At 38.7% G+C, this 19,668-nt stretch overlaps 1 protein-coding gene across 1 annotated transcript in view; it reads left to right on the top strand.

Annotated features, from left to right (window-relative positions):
• The window catches only part of PTPRN2 (protein tyrosine phosphatase receptor type N2), a 683,076-nt gene that overhangs the window by 608,199 nt on the left and 55,209 nt on the right, over nt 1–19,668 (top strand). Inside the window, exon 15 of the mRNA XM_086614526.1 lies at nt 14,361–14,508. Coding sequence (XP_086470652.1) covers nt 14,361–14,508 — 148 coding nt within the window. The remainder of the gene's footprint in view (nt 1–14,360; nt 14,509–19,668) is intronic.

Below are 19,668 nucleotides of genomic sequence, written 5' to 3'. Positions count from 1 at the left end.
CTGGTAATTATAAACTTGTTTAAGCATTTTTTGTTTTAAAATTAAAAAGGTACTGAACTTGAGGAAACAAATGCAGTCAGTTATTTAGTACTGGCTAGTTCTTCCTTTCTTTTCATATTTAATTTAAATGGACTTTAGCTAGTTGCAAATAAAAATACTAAAGGACTAGCAATGAACACCATGATTTGTGTTGTTGCTGTCATCCAAATTCACAGAAAGAAGGAAACATATTAAAGAAATTTGATAAGACCAGGTGGTCTGAGTGAATAATTTCCCTTTCATTAACATATTCCCCTTATTAACTCTGTAATTAATTGTACATAGCTAAGGAAAGCTATGGAAATTGCATTTTGAGATGTATCAAAGCTGACTTTATGCTTCAGACTTCCATGCAATTTACTATTAATGAAGCAAGAGATGGAGGCCCCAAATCTATAATTATTACTTACTATTTGAATGACAAGCAAAGAATTTTATCAGCACAGTTTCAAATGAAAGGGGATTAGCAGCTAATGTTGAAATTGTTAATCTTTCTTATTAAAATAATTTTGACGAGAGTGTTTAGCCTGAAAGAGGTTTCTGGAACATCATTTACCATTAAAACAGCTATTTTCTGAAGCTCAGTATGAATTTGTCTAAGTTTGACAGCAGGGTGCAAATATTTTTTAAATGAATGAATATTTTATGGGAGCTAAGGCTGTTCATGTGTGAGCGGATGCCGAGCTGCTTACTGTGTGCATATTCCTGGAATATGTAGCAGGATGGTAGTTCAGTATCCATCTTACCAAAGTGAAGATGTCTACCGAGATAACAATGGAAAAAAGCTACAGCAGAAAAATCTGAAAACTGAAATTGCACCCAAGGCTATATCTGCACACGACTGATTAGCAGGTGAGAGATGGTCAGAATCGGGCCCTAGATCTTGGTGATATTTGTATGACACACAAAAAGCCTATAATTATGTTTGGTAACAATGCCACTTTGTGTTTAGATAGGCCTTCCTACCCTTTAAATGGTGGTATATTTTCAGTTTTCATATATTTTTATTAGTGTCATTTACCTTGAGATGAGTATTTGGTGGTGGATGCTTTATACCCACACGTATGCCTGTGTGCAAATACCATGTGCAGCAATGGTATCCTCATGTAAGTATAGATAAATATTTGTGAGCAGAGATATAATATACGTGTCTTTTAAGTGTTAATAAAAAACTGCTTGAATTTTTAAATTTTAAAACTTTTCCTTGCAATATTTGCAATTTTCATCTCTTACAGGAGTGTACAAATGAAGCTGACATGGCTGTTTTCGCTCCTCGGGATGAGGAAATTGCGAATATGTAGTGACATAAATGGTGAAAAGCAAAGCAGTGATAATTTACAAAATCTAATGCGCAGCGGTCTCAGCCACATAAGTACTGGAGGAGATGTATGTTAAAGAACACTATTAATTTACCTGTGTCCCATTAAAAGCTAAGGTAATAGATGTCACGTGTCTTTGCCAGTGACAAATCTTACCAGCAGAACAGATAGAAATAACTTAAATCATAGAATCATGCTTTGATTAAGACATTATTTGCGTGAGTAGATGGGCTTAGTATAGATACCACCAACACAACAAACCCCCATGTACCTGCTGGAACATGAGATTACTCTAAACTTTAACTCTGTGTGGACTTGCAGGAACTTTGTTGGGTTCACTCAGGAGCTCACAGGTTACAGAACTAATCTCCTATCTATAGTCCTACAAGTGTTCCTTTGCAACAGTCTTGCAGACAGAGTGGCAAAGTAGCAGAACGTGCCATTGACTGTATGTTCGCTTCATTCATCAGACAAAATCAAAGGAGTTTTAGCTTAAACATAACTGCTGTTAAATAGCATGCGTTAATGATACCTGAAGAAGCAGTTTCGTTATAAAAGCTTGTTTTGTATACATTATAATTATGTGTTAAGTCAAGTCATCAGGGATTATTCTTAATCTGTAAGAATCATAACAAACCACATAGACCATAACAGTAAGAGACCGTCACCATGCCAGTGTGGTGGGCTGGTGTACTTAAGAGGTGGAATTTGTCAAGCATAAAGCTTATGCAGAATCTAAAACTAAAGCTTTTCTAAATGCAGGAACTTATCTACTGCTTTAATAGGAAGGCATCCAGAATGGTTGGTTTGATTAACCACAGCAACCACACAGAAGCAGGAACATAAAATCCCTAAGGCAGTGCTGGCTTACAGCAGGAGGGGATGTCCTGCCACTGCTTGGGTGGGCATGTGTGATACCTGCCAGAGAAACATGCTTTCTTCTTTCCTCATAGCCTCCTTTCATCTACTGGTGTCTTTGTTTGCGTTAGGCCAGTTTGACTGGAAGCAGTATAACAGTGTCTAATTACTGTTAACGTAGTGAATATACTAATGGTGCCTAATACGTTATTTCTTCTGGAAGCCCAGAATTTACTTTTATGTCATTTAAAGTTCTGCTAGAGTCAAGAAATCTCTGCAGTATCTGAGGCACCAGCCTTTGACTTACCATGCCTGTGTCCTCACAACTAGATTTCGAGAAACTTTGTCCTTCAGGTAGGATTCTGGGCCTGGTATAAGAAATTTTGATTAAAGGCACTGGGAGCCTTTCAACTCACTTCACTAACCAAAATAATAATAAGCCAACTCTTACACAGTACTTTTGATCAGTAGGTTCAAAGCTCTTTTTAAAGGTCAATATCATTATCCTGTCTTTTTAGTCCAGGAAGCTCAGGCACAGACAAGGAACTGTCTTGACCAAGACTAACCTTAGGGTCAGAAGCAGAGCCAGGAGTAGACCCCCATTCTCTGGTGTTCCAGTGCTCTGTTCTCACAACAAATCATGTTGGCTTTAATAGAAAAAGGATCGTATCGAAGGGTAATAGCTTTGCCCTTTTTTGTCCCTCATTAGTCTTTTTTAAGACATGAAAGTATGACAAGAACGTGTAAAGCAGTTCTGCACCTGGGTTTGTCAGATTTGATTCTGCGAGTTTAATTTGGGCTCATTATCTAAGAGCAAACTATTCTGTACTGGGAGAGGTGGCTGAAAGATGTTAAATACACATTAGAAAAGCTTGTGAAAACTAAGCTGAGGATGTATAGTCTATAGTTAGTTACCTCCATGATGGAAAAGGATGCCATCTACTCGTTTTCTGAGTCTCTTCTAAAGTGACAGCAGTTTTCTTCAAGAATATATTCCCAGTCTGCTAGATCCTTAGCCATCACACACATGCACATGCACACATGCACTGAATTTTAGGTTCTGTATTTTGCTTTTTCCTTCTGTTGAGCAGTAAGCAGTACTTGTACTGTCTACTCAAGATTACTACTGTCACTCTCTCAATGTTTTCTCCTTGGTTCAGCATGTGAAAGGAAGTGTTCCAAGAAAAAGAAACAAGCACACGCGGAAATGTTGGCAGTTATCAGTTATGACCAAAATTCGCTCCTTTCCATATAATTTTCTTCATTTGCTGTGTTGTGGTTTTCGTTTTTCTGATTTTCTTCCTTTGCAGTACAGTGGTTTTTTTTCATCATTTCACTTATTTGTTGGCCTCTGCAGTCTGTTCTTGGCTTCTTTTTCTGTCTTCTTTCACGTTGGCTTTCCTATGTTCCTATTTTGCCCTATATCAATTCAAATATTCTCATCTGTGGATTAGATCAGTTTTCCCCAAACCTCTTTAAAGTGTTATCCCCTACCGGCTTCCATGGAAACCCAAGAGTCCCAGGAGCAGGTAGGATGTCTTCACCTTACGCATTTCTAAAGCTTTTCTACCATCACTTCACAATCCCTTTTGAATGCTTTCATGAGAAAAATATTAGAGAATTTGAGTATCACTGAGCTAGGCCAACCTCAGCTGAAAATCCCATGGAGCATAGATAAAAGATTACCTAAAAATGGGACACTTCCTCTAGATTTGGGAGCTGGGTAGATGCCAGCTACATCTTTCTCATGGCCAGCATTTCTCAGTCTCCTGCTGCACGTTGGTTTGGCTGTGGCTATGAGTGCGACATGGAAGGGATAGGGCAGAAGTCATGCATATCTTCTCCCACAATCATCTCCATTAAGTCCTGAAAATACTTTTGTGGAAAAAGAGCTTCTTCACTGCTTACTGTCCTCACTGGCAGCTACTCTAATTGGGTTGCTTCTCTGCAGTTTGCAGTGTGCAAACATGGAACTTCCTAGGTTGGAGATGTGTTTCCAACATGGTCTTGAATGTGAGGATTTAACCGTTAAAGATGTTTGTGGAGTTTGAAGTTTTCTGCCTCTGACTGTTAAGGGAGTTTTCTGAGGAAAAGGCTCATTATCCAATCTATTCTTTCCCTGCTTTTTCTCACAGGTGACTATATATTCACTTGTGCTTATGTGGGTTCTGCTGCTAGGCAGTGGATATAGCGTGGATGGCAAGAATTCCAGGATTTCATATTGCTTATTCTCGATTTTCACATAAACCTATGTGTGGGATTGTGTACAAGCTCTCACTATTAATTTTGATACCCTTTTTTTCCTTTTTCCCCCAAAACCCACTGAAAAGCAGAGTGTTTTTCCTTTATAAGTCATGATTTGCCCCTGGAGAAGCACCTTTTCACTTTTATTCACATATCTGAGAAGAGTAGTAAGAGTGTTACTGCTCATCCCTTTGCTCTAGCAGGGATGTTACGTCTGTAGAAATAATGTTTTCCTTTCTGCCCTCAAGATGGCCACTGTCTAGCAGAGGCATAATTTGCCAGACTATCTATAAATCACATGTGCTGTATCACTTTGATGTAGTTGGTCATGGTTGCCTGGGTTTTCCTAGTCTCATTATCTCTGAAGAACTTGACCACGCTTGAAGAGAAGATTATTTTTAAACACGACGTTTTCAGAACTCTATATTTATCTCTTAGTAATTTTTATATATAGTAAATGAAGATGACTGTACAAGTGCTTTTTCACAGACTTTAATTCATTAAAATCCAAATTTGCAAATACAGTACCCAACCGGGAACCCAAATTTAGATGCTTAATCGTGTTAGCAGGGCTTGGAGAGGAAGGCGGCAGGGAATTTGGTTTTGTGTTTTCAGCTAGGTAATTAGTGTGTAGTAATATATTTTTAAAGTTTTCATTTCAGGCACACAACATCATTAGCAGGCATATAAATGAATCACAAATGTGTTTTGGAATGCGTATGATTTTAAATCATTAGTAAAAAAATAAAGTGAGAAGAAAGGATCGTCTGAAAAATAGGTTTAATGTGTAAGAAGAAAATAGCAGTTTCCTGTAAGAGTGGAATTGGGTGTCAGTGTTTATCACAAAGAGTGAAAGGACTTGATTTGTGTATTTTTTTGCAGTTTTTATGCTACATTTTATTCAGATATGTAGCTTGTGCTTTTGCTTTTTAACAACGCTACTAGGAGCACTTCCCAAAATGTCTCAGTTGACGAATTCAACTGATGCTATCCTTGGCATCAGTTCCTGTACTGCAGAGTTGTCTTTAATGGGGAGATTTTTTTTTTTATTTGGAGTTATTTTTGTTTTTAAGAAATGTCACAACATATCCCATGCTATGAAATCGCAGTGTTTGGCTAAGAGATCTATCCCCCCATTTTCTGGAATAACATACTTCCTTTCTTTAGAGGCTTTTTATTCTTTAAGATTTTTATTGCAAAATCTACCATAAGAAGTACAGAAAGCCTGGAAACTGATTTCTGGTTAATTCATCTTTTAAATCTTTATTATTTCGTTTGGCATGTCTTTGTATGAACAGAATCTAACATGTGCATAAATTAAATTCCTCTACTCATCAGCCACTTAAATTCTACTTCCAAACAAAACACCCAAACTGAAACCTATTCTAATTCCATTGAAGTCAGAACATTTAGTATGCTCTAATTACAAAAATGTTATCAAATTTGGATTCATGAAGGTCGCACGACCTCTAGCCCTGTCTATAAACATGATCATGGGAAAAGGGATAAACAGTGGTCAAGAAGACTGAGTTCTGAATTTCCCTGCAAAATAAGTGGTTTAGAAGCATATTCTGTGACCCTGGGAAATTCACTTCGATGTTTCTGCCCTTTCATTTCCCTTCTGTGAAACAGCAATGATACTTGCCTCCCCTGCAGAAGTAACGGGAGTACTTTCAGACAGTTGGACAGAAGGAGCTATAGAAATACAGAGATTGTAATGGAGCAAATTATATTCCTTTTATGGTAATCATCTTCTCCTTTTTGTTGAGGTTTATTTAAAGCAAAGTAATTGCAGGGGTGAAACTTCATAGACATAATTTAGATTTCAAGAAAAGGGGTAAGGAGGAGGAGGAGGGGGGGGTGGTTGTATTTTCAGACCTAGAAGACACCATTAAGTATCTGATAATCCCTGAGAAGGGATTCTTTGTAGAGTGAATTTCTTTATCTTCTGCTATATTAGAGAGCCAGGTAGAGTAAATACTTCATAATTAAACATTCTAATTTTTTTGTGTGTTTCATTTCTTAGCTATGTTTCCTTTCAAAAGCATACCTGCCTCCATCATTCTATTCAAGCAATGTTTAGCATCACTTGTCTTTTCCAAGGTTTCCTCCAGAGCTGAAAACCTGCATCAGTCCACACCAGGTTGTATCCAGCCATTTCACTGGGATTTCACTGAGCACCTTTGGCAGCTGGGAGCTGTAAGAAAAGGGATTAGCAAGTGTTTGTCTGACACACACTGATCCCAGCACCTGCTGATTGGATTGAAGTAATCCCTTTACAAGTTACAAAACTCTATTATCAGAGCATTAAGAGAAGGGGAGGCAGTGATATACGCTACATCAAGGGTATATTAATTTAGGTAAACAGAACATAGGCTGCCATTTAATGTACTTGTGAATTACAGTCATTCTTGCAAAAGTTGCACGATAGTCTAGTCTGGTAGATAATGCCATACACTGCTCATGCAAAGATGAGACTTCTCTAGAAACCCAAGATCAATCATTTAAAATTATTTTAGATGGCATGCTCAAAGCATGACTGCTCTCTGTGTACATGCTTAGTTGTTTACAATGACCTTTGCGTCTAAAAATATAAAATTGAAACTATGGAATGTCATTTTTTATTGTTGGCTGACATCACTGTGGAAGTTAATTTATTTCCTAATAATACAGCCTATTTGAAACAATCTAGGGATATTATTCTCAACCAGGCTGAATACTTGCTTTGTCAGAGAATTGCCTCCCTCTGTTTTTTTTTTAGTTTTCCCTCATCACCTACCATATTATGTATGATATTAGTAGTGTTTTATGCCAAATTACTAGTAAAGCTTCATAGTAGTTTTCAATACTTAATTGAAAAGTCTTCAAAATTCTTCTTTTCACTGGCGTAATCAGGTACTGAGAAATAGGAGAAAAATTACATCACAACACATTATGGTAGTAATATGGCTTCAAACACTGAGGAGGAAAAACAGTTTCTCAGTGTGTTTTATAAAGACAAAATACAGACTCCCAAGTTTTTATTTCCTAGATTTTTTCATTTGTGGTTACCTTAGACAGTTCTCACTGATAAGATCAGAAGATCCACAATGACACAAGACAAGCTAGAAAAGAGAAAGGAGCCTCCAGCCTGAAACAACTGACTAATCAGATGATGAAATCCTGGCTCCAGTAGTGTAAGGAGTGTTGCCATTGACAGTAGTGGATGCAGAATGCTCCCCAGGATTGAAAGTGTGTGAGACTTTATAGCCAAATGTTAATTTACTGAGATTTCTTCCAGATACGAGTTCCGTGAGATACTGACAGTGAGTTGCCACAACAGAATTTTGTTTTTATGTGTATACATACGTGTGTGTATATATATATATATATATAAACTTTTTTATATATTTCTCTAACACTCAATGCAACTAGCCCAATAAAGTCACACTTCTCTACAGTTAACACTGAAAACTTGATTTGCGATGTTAGGACTAAAGCTAGTGTTTTTAACAACAGTTATGGAGTGACATTTTAGAGATGGAGCTAGTCTTGGTAGCAACTATAGGCTCTGCATTATTGCAAGTTGGATGTATCAAAACATCTATGGTGCTTCAAGAGAACTATAACTATTGGAGAAAACTGTAATTTTCTTAATATGTTAGTTGATTGAAAGACTTAAATTAGTTGAGATAGTGTGTCCTCTCTTTATTCAAGGTCTGCTTTGTTAAGGAAAAAAGGTAGGAAAGGTATGGGCATAGTTTGTCTCTGCTCCCATGTTTTCTTCCACATGGGGCGCCACTGAGAGCATTCTTCATGGAAATGTGGTGAGCTCCCAACCCTCAGTCTCTGCAAGAACACCATGGCAGCTCAGAGAGAAAGACCAACCTGTAAAAAAGGAAGAGCCCCAAATAGCTTCAGTATTACTATGAAACTGTGTTAGGAGATGTGAGAAATGCTTAGAAAATGTGAAGAAATATTGTGGTTCTCCACGTGGTGTGACTATGGCTCAGGATTCTAATAATGACGCTTATCTCAGGGAGCTTTGTTAGGGCAGATCTCGACAAGTGTGGGTGCGCCAAAATAGAAGAATAAAATAATCATAATTTTATAAAAGGCGAATGGGGAGAAGGAAAGAGAAGAAGAGAAATGAACCTTTCTCTTGCTATTCCCTGAGTCCAGACTCCAGCCCTAGAAAATAAAGGAACACATATTAAAAAAGAAATTGCTGATTATCTACCAAAAGATTTTTCAAGGGCATAAAAGGGAGAGAAGTGTGAGGGTCTCATTTAAGAGTATGGGGAAGGCTGGAGTCTGTCCTTTGTGCTTTTGCTAATCTCCTCCATCCTTTCCGTTGGATAGCTGCACAATGAGTAAGAATGTGCATAATTTTATAAAGAATGAGTCTTGCCTGGACAAACTTGATTGCTTTTTATTTAACTAAAATTACAAAAACAGTAGATGAAGTGAAGACAACAGATGTAATATATCCAAATTTTAAAAAGCATTGAAACCGTCTCATGAATAGTTAATTGAAAAATTAATGTCAATTTTTTAGAAGACAATTATGTGGATTGAAATGTGGCTAAAGGATGATATACAAAGAGTAATGATCAAAAGCTATGTATGGGAGTGTCTGGAAGAGTACAGGAATTACTGTTAGATCAAATTATTTTTAACTTTTTAAATAATGATCTGGAAGTGAATGGAAGTGATTTCATGACTTTTGCAAGTGGTATCGCAGTGTAAAGTACTGCACAGAAGTGATGACAGAGGAATAATTCAAAAGTTTGAAAACTTTAGATCTAAAACCACATAACAACAAATAAACTATCTTTGAAGAAAGTCAGGAGAAGAGATGTCTGTAGCTTGCATAGATCCATTAATTCATGATCTATGAGGACACTGGAATATGTAAAAGCCAAAATTACACAGAACAGCAATACTCTGTGTAAGCAGACTAGGGTTGAAATATATGGATTGGTGGCAATGGGTAGCAAATTAAGTTTGCAATAGAAATACTATTGGCATTCCTATGAAAAAGCCATCTCCAATGAGGACTACTATTCCTCATTGAAAATATTTGAATATTTCCAGGATTGCAACATATAGTTCAGAAGAGTTTATGTCCCGAGGAATAATCATGAACTGTGTTTAGGTTTCTACTTTAGATACAGGGCACCTAAATGATGATAGCAAAGTGTCTTAGTGAAGTACAAGAAACAAGGCATTATCTGAAGGCCTGGAAATGGATAATCAGATGAGCTGCTTCTGTCTCCAACTTCTATAGCACTGCAAGTAATATGAGTGGGAACAAAGAAATTTACTGTGAAGCTACTAATGTTAAGGTATTAAGCCAGAAAAAGGAAAGAGAAAATAATGTGCTGTGTTGAAAGTAAATGGGATTTACATAGAAAAGTTTTCCTCTTACATGTAGTCAATGCAGTATGTACTGAAGAAGACAGAGAATTTTAAGCAGAATAGCAAAAATACTGAGGTGTCCTGTGCCAGAACAATGTAGCCTACCGTTTAGCAAGGAACAAAAGCAAAAAAAGCCTTTACTTAAGTCGATTGGAGAGAATAACAAAACAAATTGTTTCAAGAATGGTTGTTTAGTGCACAATTTGCTATATAAAAGCTAAGGCCAATTCTCTCCTCTCCAAATTCCATGAGAGGAACCCAGTGGAGCACCACAGCACTGCCTGGCCCTCTGCATCTCCAGAAAAAGTGGTTTGAAAGCAGAGGCTCTCACCCTGTTAGGTGAAAGGGGTGGATTTGAGTGGTCACTGTTCACAAGGATTAAGATAATGTCCCATCCACTTCTTCAGCTGACATTTGAGATTCGATTAGACCTGTCGAGATCTGTCAGTTTAACAGGTGCCCCTCTTTTCATTAAAAGAGACATCCTCAGTCATGAGAAGAGTGTCTAATCAAGTACCGTATTGGAAGTATGTTGTCAAAAATAATTGCTTTTTGTAATAGCTGAACATCAGCTAATAAAATAGATGTTTTTGAAACAAATATCTTGACAGATGCAAACCCTACTGTCTCTGAAGAAGATGTTTGGAGATTGACCAGACAATTAGAATTTAATTGCTATGTTTGTTAACCGTAATTTAGTCACAGAGCACGCGCTGGATGCCATTCCTCGAGCAAAAAAAAAGAAAAAGTAAAGAAAAACAACGTGGTTTGACACTGTATTACAACGTCAACCGAGCACTCAGGAAGTTTTACCAAAGCCAAGCCAGGCCGTTGTGCTCTGTCTTTCTGCCTGTGTTCAGGTGCGCTGAAATTGTCTTAATATTCGCTACTGACACTGGTTCTCTTGGCCGGAGATTCATCGTCCCTGGGACAGTTTCTCATCCTCTGGCTGCAAGCTCATCTTTTGCCTTACGACTGACATGTCTCACACAATAATAATAGATTTTACAAACCTCCCCTCTCTCCATAGAGCGTTGATGCATCCTCCTTATCCCCATAACACGTTTGGTAGCAAGAGTATCTCATCTGCATACACAAGAGAAAGGATGACCTGGACTAACAATTGTCCTTACAGGTGAGGCCCCGTGCAAGGAAAATTAAGACTTAATGAAATTTAAGGTGCATCAGGAGATCTGTCCAAGCAGACAGTGTTTGTATGAATAATAGCATATACTTGGGATTACAGGACTTGTCTTGATGTGGACATACTGGTGAGACCAGACCTCTGCCTTTTTTAGCAGGCTTTGAGGAGCATTACAGTAACGGTGGTGACAACCTCTATTTATTTCACCTGCTGCTCTGGGAAAAAGAAAATCGTGTGCGTGTTTGACATGTTGGTAATGAATTTCTGTTGTACCAGGCAGACGCTGCAGAATGTGTCATGGAAACATCCTCATTAAGGAGTGGATTTGAGTAGACATACAGTCTCTAAAATATCAGAAGTTCCCCTCGATTTCATGTACATCCAGCAGCTCCCAAGAGAGTGTTTCAAAATCACTGAGCTTCTGTTTAGCAAAATGGGCGTGAGTGTAGGGGCTCTGAAGGACTGTAAATGAAAGATTACTTAACTCTGAGGGAATTGTCTGACTCCTGAATGTTTTAAAGCAAGTTTCTTTCTCAGTAACTTTATTAAACGTGTGTGAAGCAGATGTTCATATCGTGCAGAGCCTTCCACGGGCCCGTTCAAATAATCAAACATCTTTTCAAGATCTGTCAGGAAGTGCCCTGTGAATCTGATCCATGCGATGCAGGTGTTGAAACTACACGGAAAGTGATTGTCTGGTTAAAGTAAAGATTTCAATGTGTTTTCATTTGAACATCCATTTCCCTTTATAGTCAGGATTCCCTGAAAAGGGAGGTAAAAGTAAAAAGAGTATTACTTTTTAAAGAGAGACAAGTTATTTAGAAATTCATGTGCACTAAAAGCAATCAAATTACCTTAACTGTGTCACATTTGACGATTTAAAAAGAAAATAAAATTTCTTTTTAAAATACAATCCTTGAAATAATCAAATAGACAAGTTGGAGCCAACAGGAAGCTCCTTGCTACATACAGCCCTGCCTTAGGAGTCAAATGTTCATGGCTCTTTTCCTACAGATTTGTGGATCTCACAGTATTTTGGAGAGATTCAGTGTTGGCAGATCTGTATATCTGCATAAAATGTCTCTGAAGTCTATGGGACATTGATGATGGGCATGTCAAAATGAATCAGATTAGGAAACTGTGGTTTAAAGTGGGAGGATGTTACGGGCAGGTCCTTGACTGCCTGGTCTCTGCCTGCTGCATGCTAAACAGCTTCTCTGAAGCCAGGAGCCTTGGCGCAGTGGTATTGTAAGATTTTGCTATTTTTTCCCTTTGCCTCATAAAAATTCTTGTATACCAATCAGTCTCCGCTCAGGAGGGATTATCTTTTTTTGTTTGTTTGTTATTATGTTCAGTATACATATCCAGGCACAGATTTACTAAGATAAAAGAATGGGGTCTTTAGCCTCCCTTCGTTCCCCAGTAGCAACAGCCTTTTGGCAAGGACAAGAAAACTATCAGAGGATGGTTTCCTTCCGTTAACTGGCAGGTTAAGGCTGGGAACGTGTTAGCTGACCCGCTCCCCTAAGACACGACGGGGCCATGCAGCTCCCAGCTCCCCATCCGTCAGGTCACAGCTCTGTCCACCGCGATGCTTTTTCCTTCGTTATAGAAAAGAAGCCATCACACAGTAGGTGTTTTGATTGTATCTAGGCCACCACTGTTTTTCACCTCCTTTAGAAACCTTTCTTCTAACACAATATATTTCTATGTCCTTAAAGATATCCTGTCTGGAAGCGTCGCTTCTTGAATTGCTTTTCAGTAACAGGTTTGATTTACAAATCTCGTGTAAGGACGCACACGCCTGACAAACCCGGCACAAAACAAAGCTGTGTGTCAGGGGCTCTTTCATAACCGAAAAGCCATTCAGGCTGCAAGAGAGAGCAGTGCCCTGCCTCGCTGGTGCGACAGCTTTAGCAGAGCTCCCGTTTGGCGGGGGACAAGCTGCAAGCTTTTTGCACCTTCTGTTAAACCTGCTGAGAGGGCACGAGAGCCTTTCTTCCTTAAAGCATGGTTGGGAAGAGCTGTTTGGCATAGCAGAGATTGTCTATGGAAAAGGTTTTCTAAGCAATTAAACTGATTTTTATACTCTTCAGTGAATGCATTCCAGGAGCTTTTTCTAGACAAGTGTTGCTACAGCTTGGGCTGTGTTAGAGAGTGCTCCAGGAGGAGCAAAAATGTGCTCCGCCCCACTTTGACTGGTATTTGGGCCAGAGGCACCCACGGCTCTGCTCCTAACCCCCATCCAGACCCTGGGCCTGTCCCCTAAACAGTCTGTCCCTTTTTTTAATCTGTGTAAGGATGTTAACTTCAGCCTATCTTGTAAAGGTAGCATGGAGTTTAATTTACAAATATGAACTGGATGTAATGTGAGATTATTCTTTTGCTTACTGTAGGAGAAGATGACAGACTCTAAAAGGTAATTTGGCCATATAAGTAGGCTTATGGAACAAGGTGATCACTTTCTTGATTGTCATGTTAAAGGGAGAGGAATGTTTGTTTTTCCCCACTCTTCCTTCTTTCTGCTCTCTTCCCCTCACCTACTTGGACAATTTTCAGATCCATAGGGTGAAGGAATAGGATTTTAGTTGACTTTGGCAAACCTTTGGACCTGAATTCCTGATCCACTGCTGTACTGAATCTCTAGCCTTGGGAGATCTGTGAAAACTTAAGATCTGCACAATATACTCTCATGGGCCATTGTTCCTGCCATAGCCAATTCATTTTCCTTTGGTGATGCATCTCCTGACACTGTTGGCTTTGCTGAATGCCAGGTACAATCTCTAACAACGTATCTTAATATTAATTAACATCAGTTCAGGGCCCTCTCTGTGCCAGTCCGTGTGCAGGACAAGTTCCTAATGACCAAGTGCTTGAGCCGTGACACTTCAGCTTGGCATTTTTTTAATTCTCCTCAACAGCCGTGTCGTTGTGATTGCTTATGTGCTTGAATTTTAGTTTTAAAAGCCTTCGGTTTGACGTGAGCTGTTGTTGTAGCAAGTAATTTTTATCAGGGAACTTTTGTTTCTTTTTCATTGCCTGATGAAAGAGACATTTGGGCTTACGTTTTCTAGGTACTGAAGAAGAAACAGTTTTCTCCTGGAGCTCAGTAGCTGGGGATTTCAAGCATTTCTTCTCTGTTAGCACTGGTACATGTTTGTGTTCTCATTTCGTATAGCACAAATAAGCTTGACGTTAACTCTCTTAAGCGAATGAATTAGCCATAAGACTGAGTGTGTTTTGTCCCCAAAGCTAAAGCTCAGGATTCCTGTGCTTTCCATCCTGAAATACATCCTTTTAGCTTAGCTTTGAGCCTAGCTAAGCCAATGCTTAGTACCGTATTCTTTTAATTCCAGTCCTACATGGAAGATCATCTGAAAAACAAGAATCGTCTGGAGAAAGAGTGGGAAGCTCTGTGTGCTTACCAGGCTGAACCCAATGCCACCACCATTGCACTGCAGGAGGAAAATATCCAGAAGAATCGCTCACGGGCTGTAGTACCATGTATGTACGTTTTAATTTGAACTATTGCGTTTTAAGTTCTTGATATGTTTCTCAATATCCTTTGCACAGTCGTTTGAAAGCTACAGATGACAGGTAAACAGAGTACAGAGTAGCTTATATATGTACTAGAAAACTGTCGCTACAGCTATGGGCTGAGTGCGTGTCCTGTTGTCATGTCAGACACTATTTACCTCCTTATAAGTTGCATACATGTTACGAAAATGCACAACCATGTCACATAGCACTGCTGCTGCAGCTGGGCTGTCTCATGAAATTCAATAGCCAGAGTGCTTTTCAGTGCTAGAATATACTTTCTGTACAAGTGTGGCATCTGTAGCCATTCAACAGAAAGAAGTTTGGCTTGGGCTTAGACAAGTTGGTATCATGTCCATCCAACAGTAATACCAGCAGTCTATAATCAGAGCTAGATGATCTGTTTATCAGATACTCAGCTGTACTGAATGAGCCCCTTTAGGCTTCAGTGGATAAGCTTGCAAACTGGCTTCTCTCTCTGCTAGGCTTAGGAGAAAAAGAGAAAAAAAAAAAAAAAGGAAAAAAAGCCGCCAGTGTTGATATTCCTAGAATCTGCTCTTTCCTGTAAGCAGCCACCTTTCTGAGCTTGAAATAAAAGCAACATCTTTTTCCTATGCAAATATATGTATCTCATAGATCACATTGGTAATCTATGGCCACACATTTTATTAAACAACCAATGAAACAAAACTGAAACTGAGAATATATGCATAGACCACAGCAATAAAAATGCTCTCAGTCAGTGTGCCCACAATCCAGCTGGGTAGCTTGGCAAACGTATATAGCTATTTTAATTTTTAAAGTGCCCTGAAAACATTAATCTTCCCTATGAGAGCCTTGGATAAGTACTATTCCTCCTTTAGAAATGGGGAGATGACAGGTAACACTTTAAGTAAATGTCAGAGCCAGATTTACAGTGAAGATTCTTCAGAAGTACAAGATAATTTGACTGAGCCCATCAGTCCTCGCGTATTTGCTTCGGCACGGTTTGACTCTCTTGTTTATGTAGTGGCTCTTTCTGCAATACTTTGCTACTTATGAGAGGAGTACAGTAGTTTGGCGATATGAATTCTCCCGAGTACGTATACGATGCTGGTCAAAAGCCTTATGGGGCAACAGCAACAGTTTGCTGACTTCCATGTGCTTTGGGATCAGGTCTATGAAAGAGTTCTAAAGAAGTAACCACAAAAGTTAAAGTGCAAGACTTCTGTGCTCTTTTCCATCCTGAAAAAATAGCATTTAGCTGACATGATAGGAAGTGAAAATTGCTCCATGATAATGTGTATTGATCCAAATTGATCTTCCTGCTTAAAGTGTTCTTTGCAATGTGGACTTAACAGTCAGACCATCTGAAGCTGTTCCAAGCTGTAGTTGGGAGCTGTGGGTGTTGCCAGAAATTGATGCTGGTTATTCAACTGATGTAGGAAACATGTCTGCATCGTACAATGAGCAATAAGACGGGGACCCTCAGTCTAGACTGTTCTAGCTCTTGATCCAGAAGTAACATAGCTGCAGCAGTGCTACAGAGCAGAGGTTTTTTTAGCTTGGGAGGCATGCCACACTAGAGAGCTGATCTGTTTTCAGAGCTAAGATAGTCTGTCTCTTTTCATCATATTGTACCACGTGGATGAATCAGCTTACACTGATCAGCCTTCAGTTGACAAGTCTCTGCCCATTGCTTCTTCCGTGGCATGTTATGCCTATTCTTCCCGTTGCGGAGTCTAGACAATCAGTACTACCTGGGAAGACATTTGGACATGGACAGGGTGGCTGCAATTTATTTGAAGCTTTAATTTGAAGTGGTTTAGCACATTTAAAATCCCTTATTACTTTTACAAGAGTAAAACGCTATTTTTTGGCTTTTTTACAATGTGGAAACTTCTATTGTAGCTACTAGTGCACTGGGAACTTTCTTTTATTGACTGAATTGCACAAAATTACCTGCCTTTGCTTTCTGAAGTTGCTGTGCACCAGTAAACAGCTGTCATGTTGTACCGTTAAAACTACTTTGATGATGGGTGGAAAGCATGGCACAGACTTTAAACAATATTAAATTTTGATACGGTGGTGGTTATTGTAGACTCTAAGATTAGAGACTGAGATGAGAAACAGCCCAGTTTGCCCACTTTTTTTTTTCACTATGTTTAAGATTAAAACTATAGCAAAAAGTCACAGATTTGCTTCATAATAAATTAAGAAGCAAAGCTGATCTGGTTTGATATGCTACAAAGTTGTTATGCGACATTCAAAGTATTCTCAGAGAGTAATGCCTTGTTAGCGTTTCTTTACTCCTTTCATATTCAGAATCACCTTGACAAGGTAGAACAAGATTGCCAATTCGTGTAAAAGATTTCATCTTAGGAAGGCTTCAAAGAAGCTTTAAGATCATGTTGTATTTACTTTGCGTTTTCCTTTCTTAGCCATATTATTTTTAACTGATTACTTAACTAATATAATTTCTAGATTAACATTATCTTTAATCTCATAATTTTATCATAGCTTACTCTTATACCTATCTTCTCTATTTACAAACAACTTTTAAAATACTTGGCAGCAGAACATCTTGACACTGCACTTCATTACTAATTTAAAAAATTCTAACAATTGAAGTAACTTGGACCTTCTAGATTACAAGACTGCATCCTTTCATCCAACCAAGAAGAAGATTGCTATAATGTAGGGCAATGGAATACCTTTTTTTCTGTATGAACACATGAGCAGCTCAATTTTTTCATGTCCAAAAAAAGACTTTCCAGACTTTATTTTCTCTTCTTGCATCTCTCCAAAACAAAACCATCTCAATAGGGTCAATACTGTATGTTATTATTTATGTATACCATAGATACATATAGATATTTTAAACATATTGCTAACAACTTTTTGCAGTGAACATCTGTAAAAAGCTACCAACTGTACATGTGTCTATGCGTCATGGTATATATTAGAGCAACCTGCTTACCTCTATGCTTTGATTTCCCTCCAAGGAAAGCAAGACATTTGGGGGCAGAATGTGCACCCAGCTCGGAGGCTTGTGTGCAGTCAGGGCAGAGCCAAGGGATGTGCACCAAGGGTGGGAAGGCCTGAGCAGAGAGTGTCTGTATCAGTAATGCATGTACAAATAGGGCTCTAGGACAAATGAACTTGTTTTCGGTTTGGATCTAAGAAGAGTTACATTTTGTGCAAATAACCTATGAGCAAAATAATGATAATCAACAAATTAAGATCATTCACAGTCTTCAGATTGCTCCTCAATAGTTCTTCACTTTCTTACGTCAATGTAGTTCTGCAAAGTGCTTTGGGGGGGGGGTGGGGGGAGGGCGGGAAATCATTCCAAATCTAGAAGGAAGAGAATGATGATCCAGGCAGAATATGCCAAGTTGATGGTTGTGAGATTCACTCTGCATTGTGATGCCTGGATTAGAACAACCCAAAGTCACCCATATTGGTTGTTTACAGCCTTTGTTTGTTGATTCTGTTCCTTCAGAAGTATCTCACTAAAAGGAAACAGAAGACAGAGGGAACTAGGTAAGATGTGAGTCTTATTTTTCCAAGCTTTCAGTCCCCATCTGAAAAACAACAAAAGTAATAAATCTTCATTAAGTTGCACAGCCACTGCGAGATAAATAGAAGACTGCGAGATGACATACTACTGCAGTATTGGTCACTGTTATAAATATTACAGAGAGATACGATGTTTTGCACTCAATTCAGTTGTTTAAACACAGGAATCCAGTGCCATTTGAGATGCCTAAGGTATTCATGGCACCCGTGCAGAGCTAGTAGGTATAACACAGGCTCTGTGGGAGACTTGTGCCTTCCTAGCTGCTAGCCTGAGTGCCCTTAGGGTACCTCCCTCAGATATCCCTAGAAACCTACACTGAGGCATTGAATCAAGTTCTCTGGGCATGATTCTGTGAAATCGTAGATTGAGATGCCTAAATTTAAGCGTGTAGCTGCCTCCATTTGAGCCAGGTGTCAAAGCACCCGTTGCAGCCAGCGAAGAGCTAGTCAGTGCAGTGGCATCAAGAGAGCCGTGCAATGGCCAAGTGTTGATATTTGGTTTAGAGTGAAATTAAGAGTGCCCAGATGCCCTCGTATATCCTGTGTGAGCTTCAGATGCTGGTCCAACAGGGTATGCGTCTTTAGGTCTTGAGTCGTATCTGTTATTCTTGTGCAATGTCTCATCTACTCTGCATATTCTCAAACAGTGCCACATGTTCATGTTTAGCCAACTAAACCAAGCTCTGTTAGCTAGTCCACCTTAAGATATCTATATGTAGAGACCAAAACTTATGTTTCTCAGTCTATAAACTGAGTTTTTATATACTGCAAACTCATGTGTGTTTGCTTTATATTTTGTCCTTTCTTCTCTATCCTTTATAATTTAAACTTTATATTTTGAATGTATATAAAATACAATATTGTGCTATATTTCTCCTCAGCTATAGGTTAGTTCTAACCTTCTTGTTTAGGAAACCTCTCTGCCACATCTACCCATCTATAAGTTTTACTTTTCTTTCAGCTGTGGCTTGGCTGGAGCCATAGCAAATGCAAAGTAGTTCAGCATTCAGCAGTGATATTGTAGATGTTTGAAATGATGACTAGCTGTAGCTTGGCCGGATTGCGGTAGCTAGTAAGAGCATTTATTTGTCTTTTCTCTCACTTCCTTATTACCGTCTCTCTTCTCTTCTATTTCTTAATTCATCTTTCTTTCTCTCTTTTTAGATTGATCTTATATATCTTTCTTTTCTGTCATCCCCTTCCTTCCTTTTAGTTCCTGCTTCTCCTGCTTCTCTTTCCTTGCTTCTAACTTAATCAATATGCAGTTTACAAAAAAAAAAAAAACAAACTCATAATTTCGGCATTTTCCCCATAGTTGCTTATTGTTAACATGAAAAACTGGTGTCTATGGTATTCTTTTTTTTTTTCTTTTTCTGCCTGTTTCTGAAGAGCTATTATGCTAGTTCCTAGAAGCTTTGAGGTGATAACAGGCATAGACAAGCACAATCTGTTCATTGTCAATATGAACGCTTGGTGCTGCAACTGAGGCACACATGGGCACAAACTCTTGATATATGCAGAAAACACATGTACAACCTTCTTTGCACGTTTTTTTTTTCTGAGCGC

This window comes from Tauraco erythrolophus, chromosome 7 (assembly GCF_009769465.1).
Source record: "Tauraco erythrolophus isolate bTauEry1 chromosome 7, bTauEry1.pri, whole genome shotgun sequence".
NCBI lineage: Eukaryota > Metazoa > Chordata > Aves > Musophagiformes > Musophagidae > Tauraco > Tauraco erythrolophus.
The sequence above is the reverse complement of the archived record's forward strand: the minus strand, read 5'-3'. Positions and strand labels throughout refer to the sequence as shown.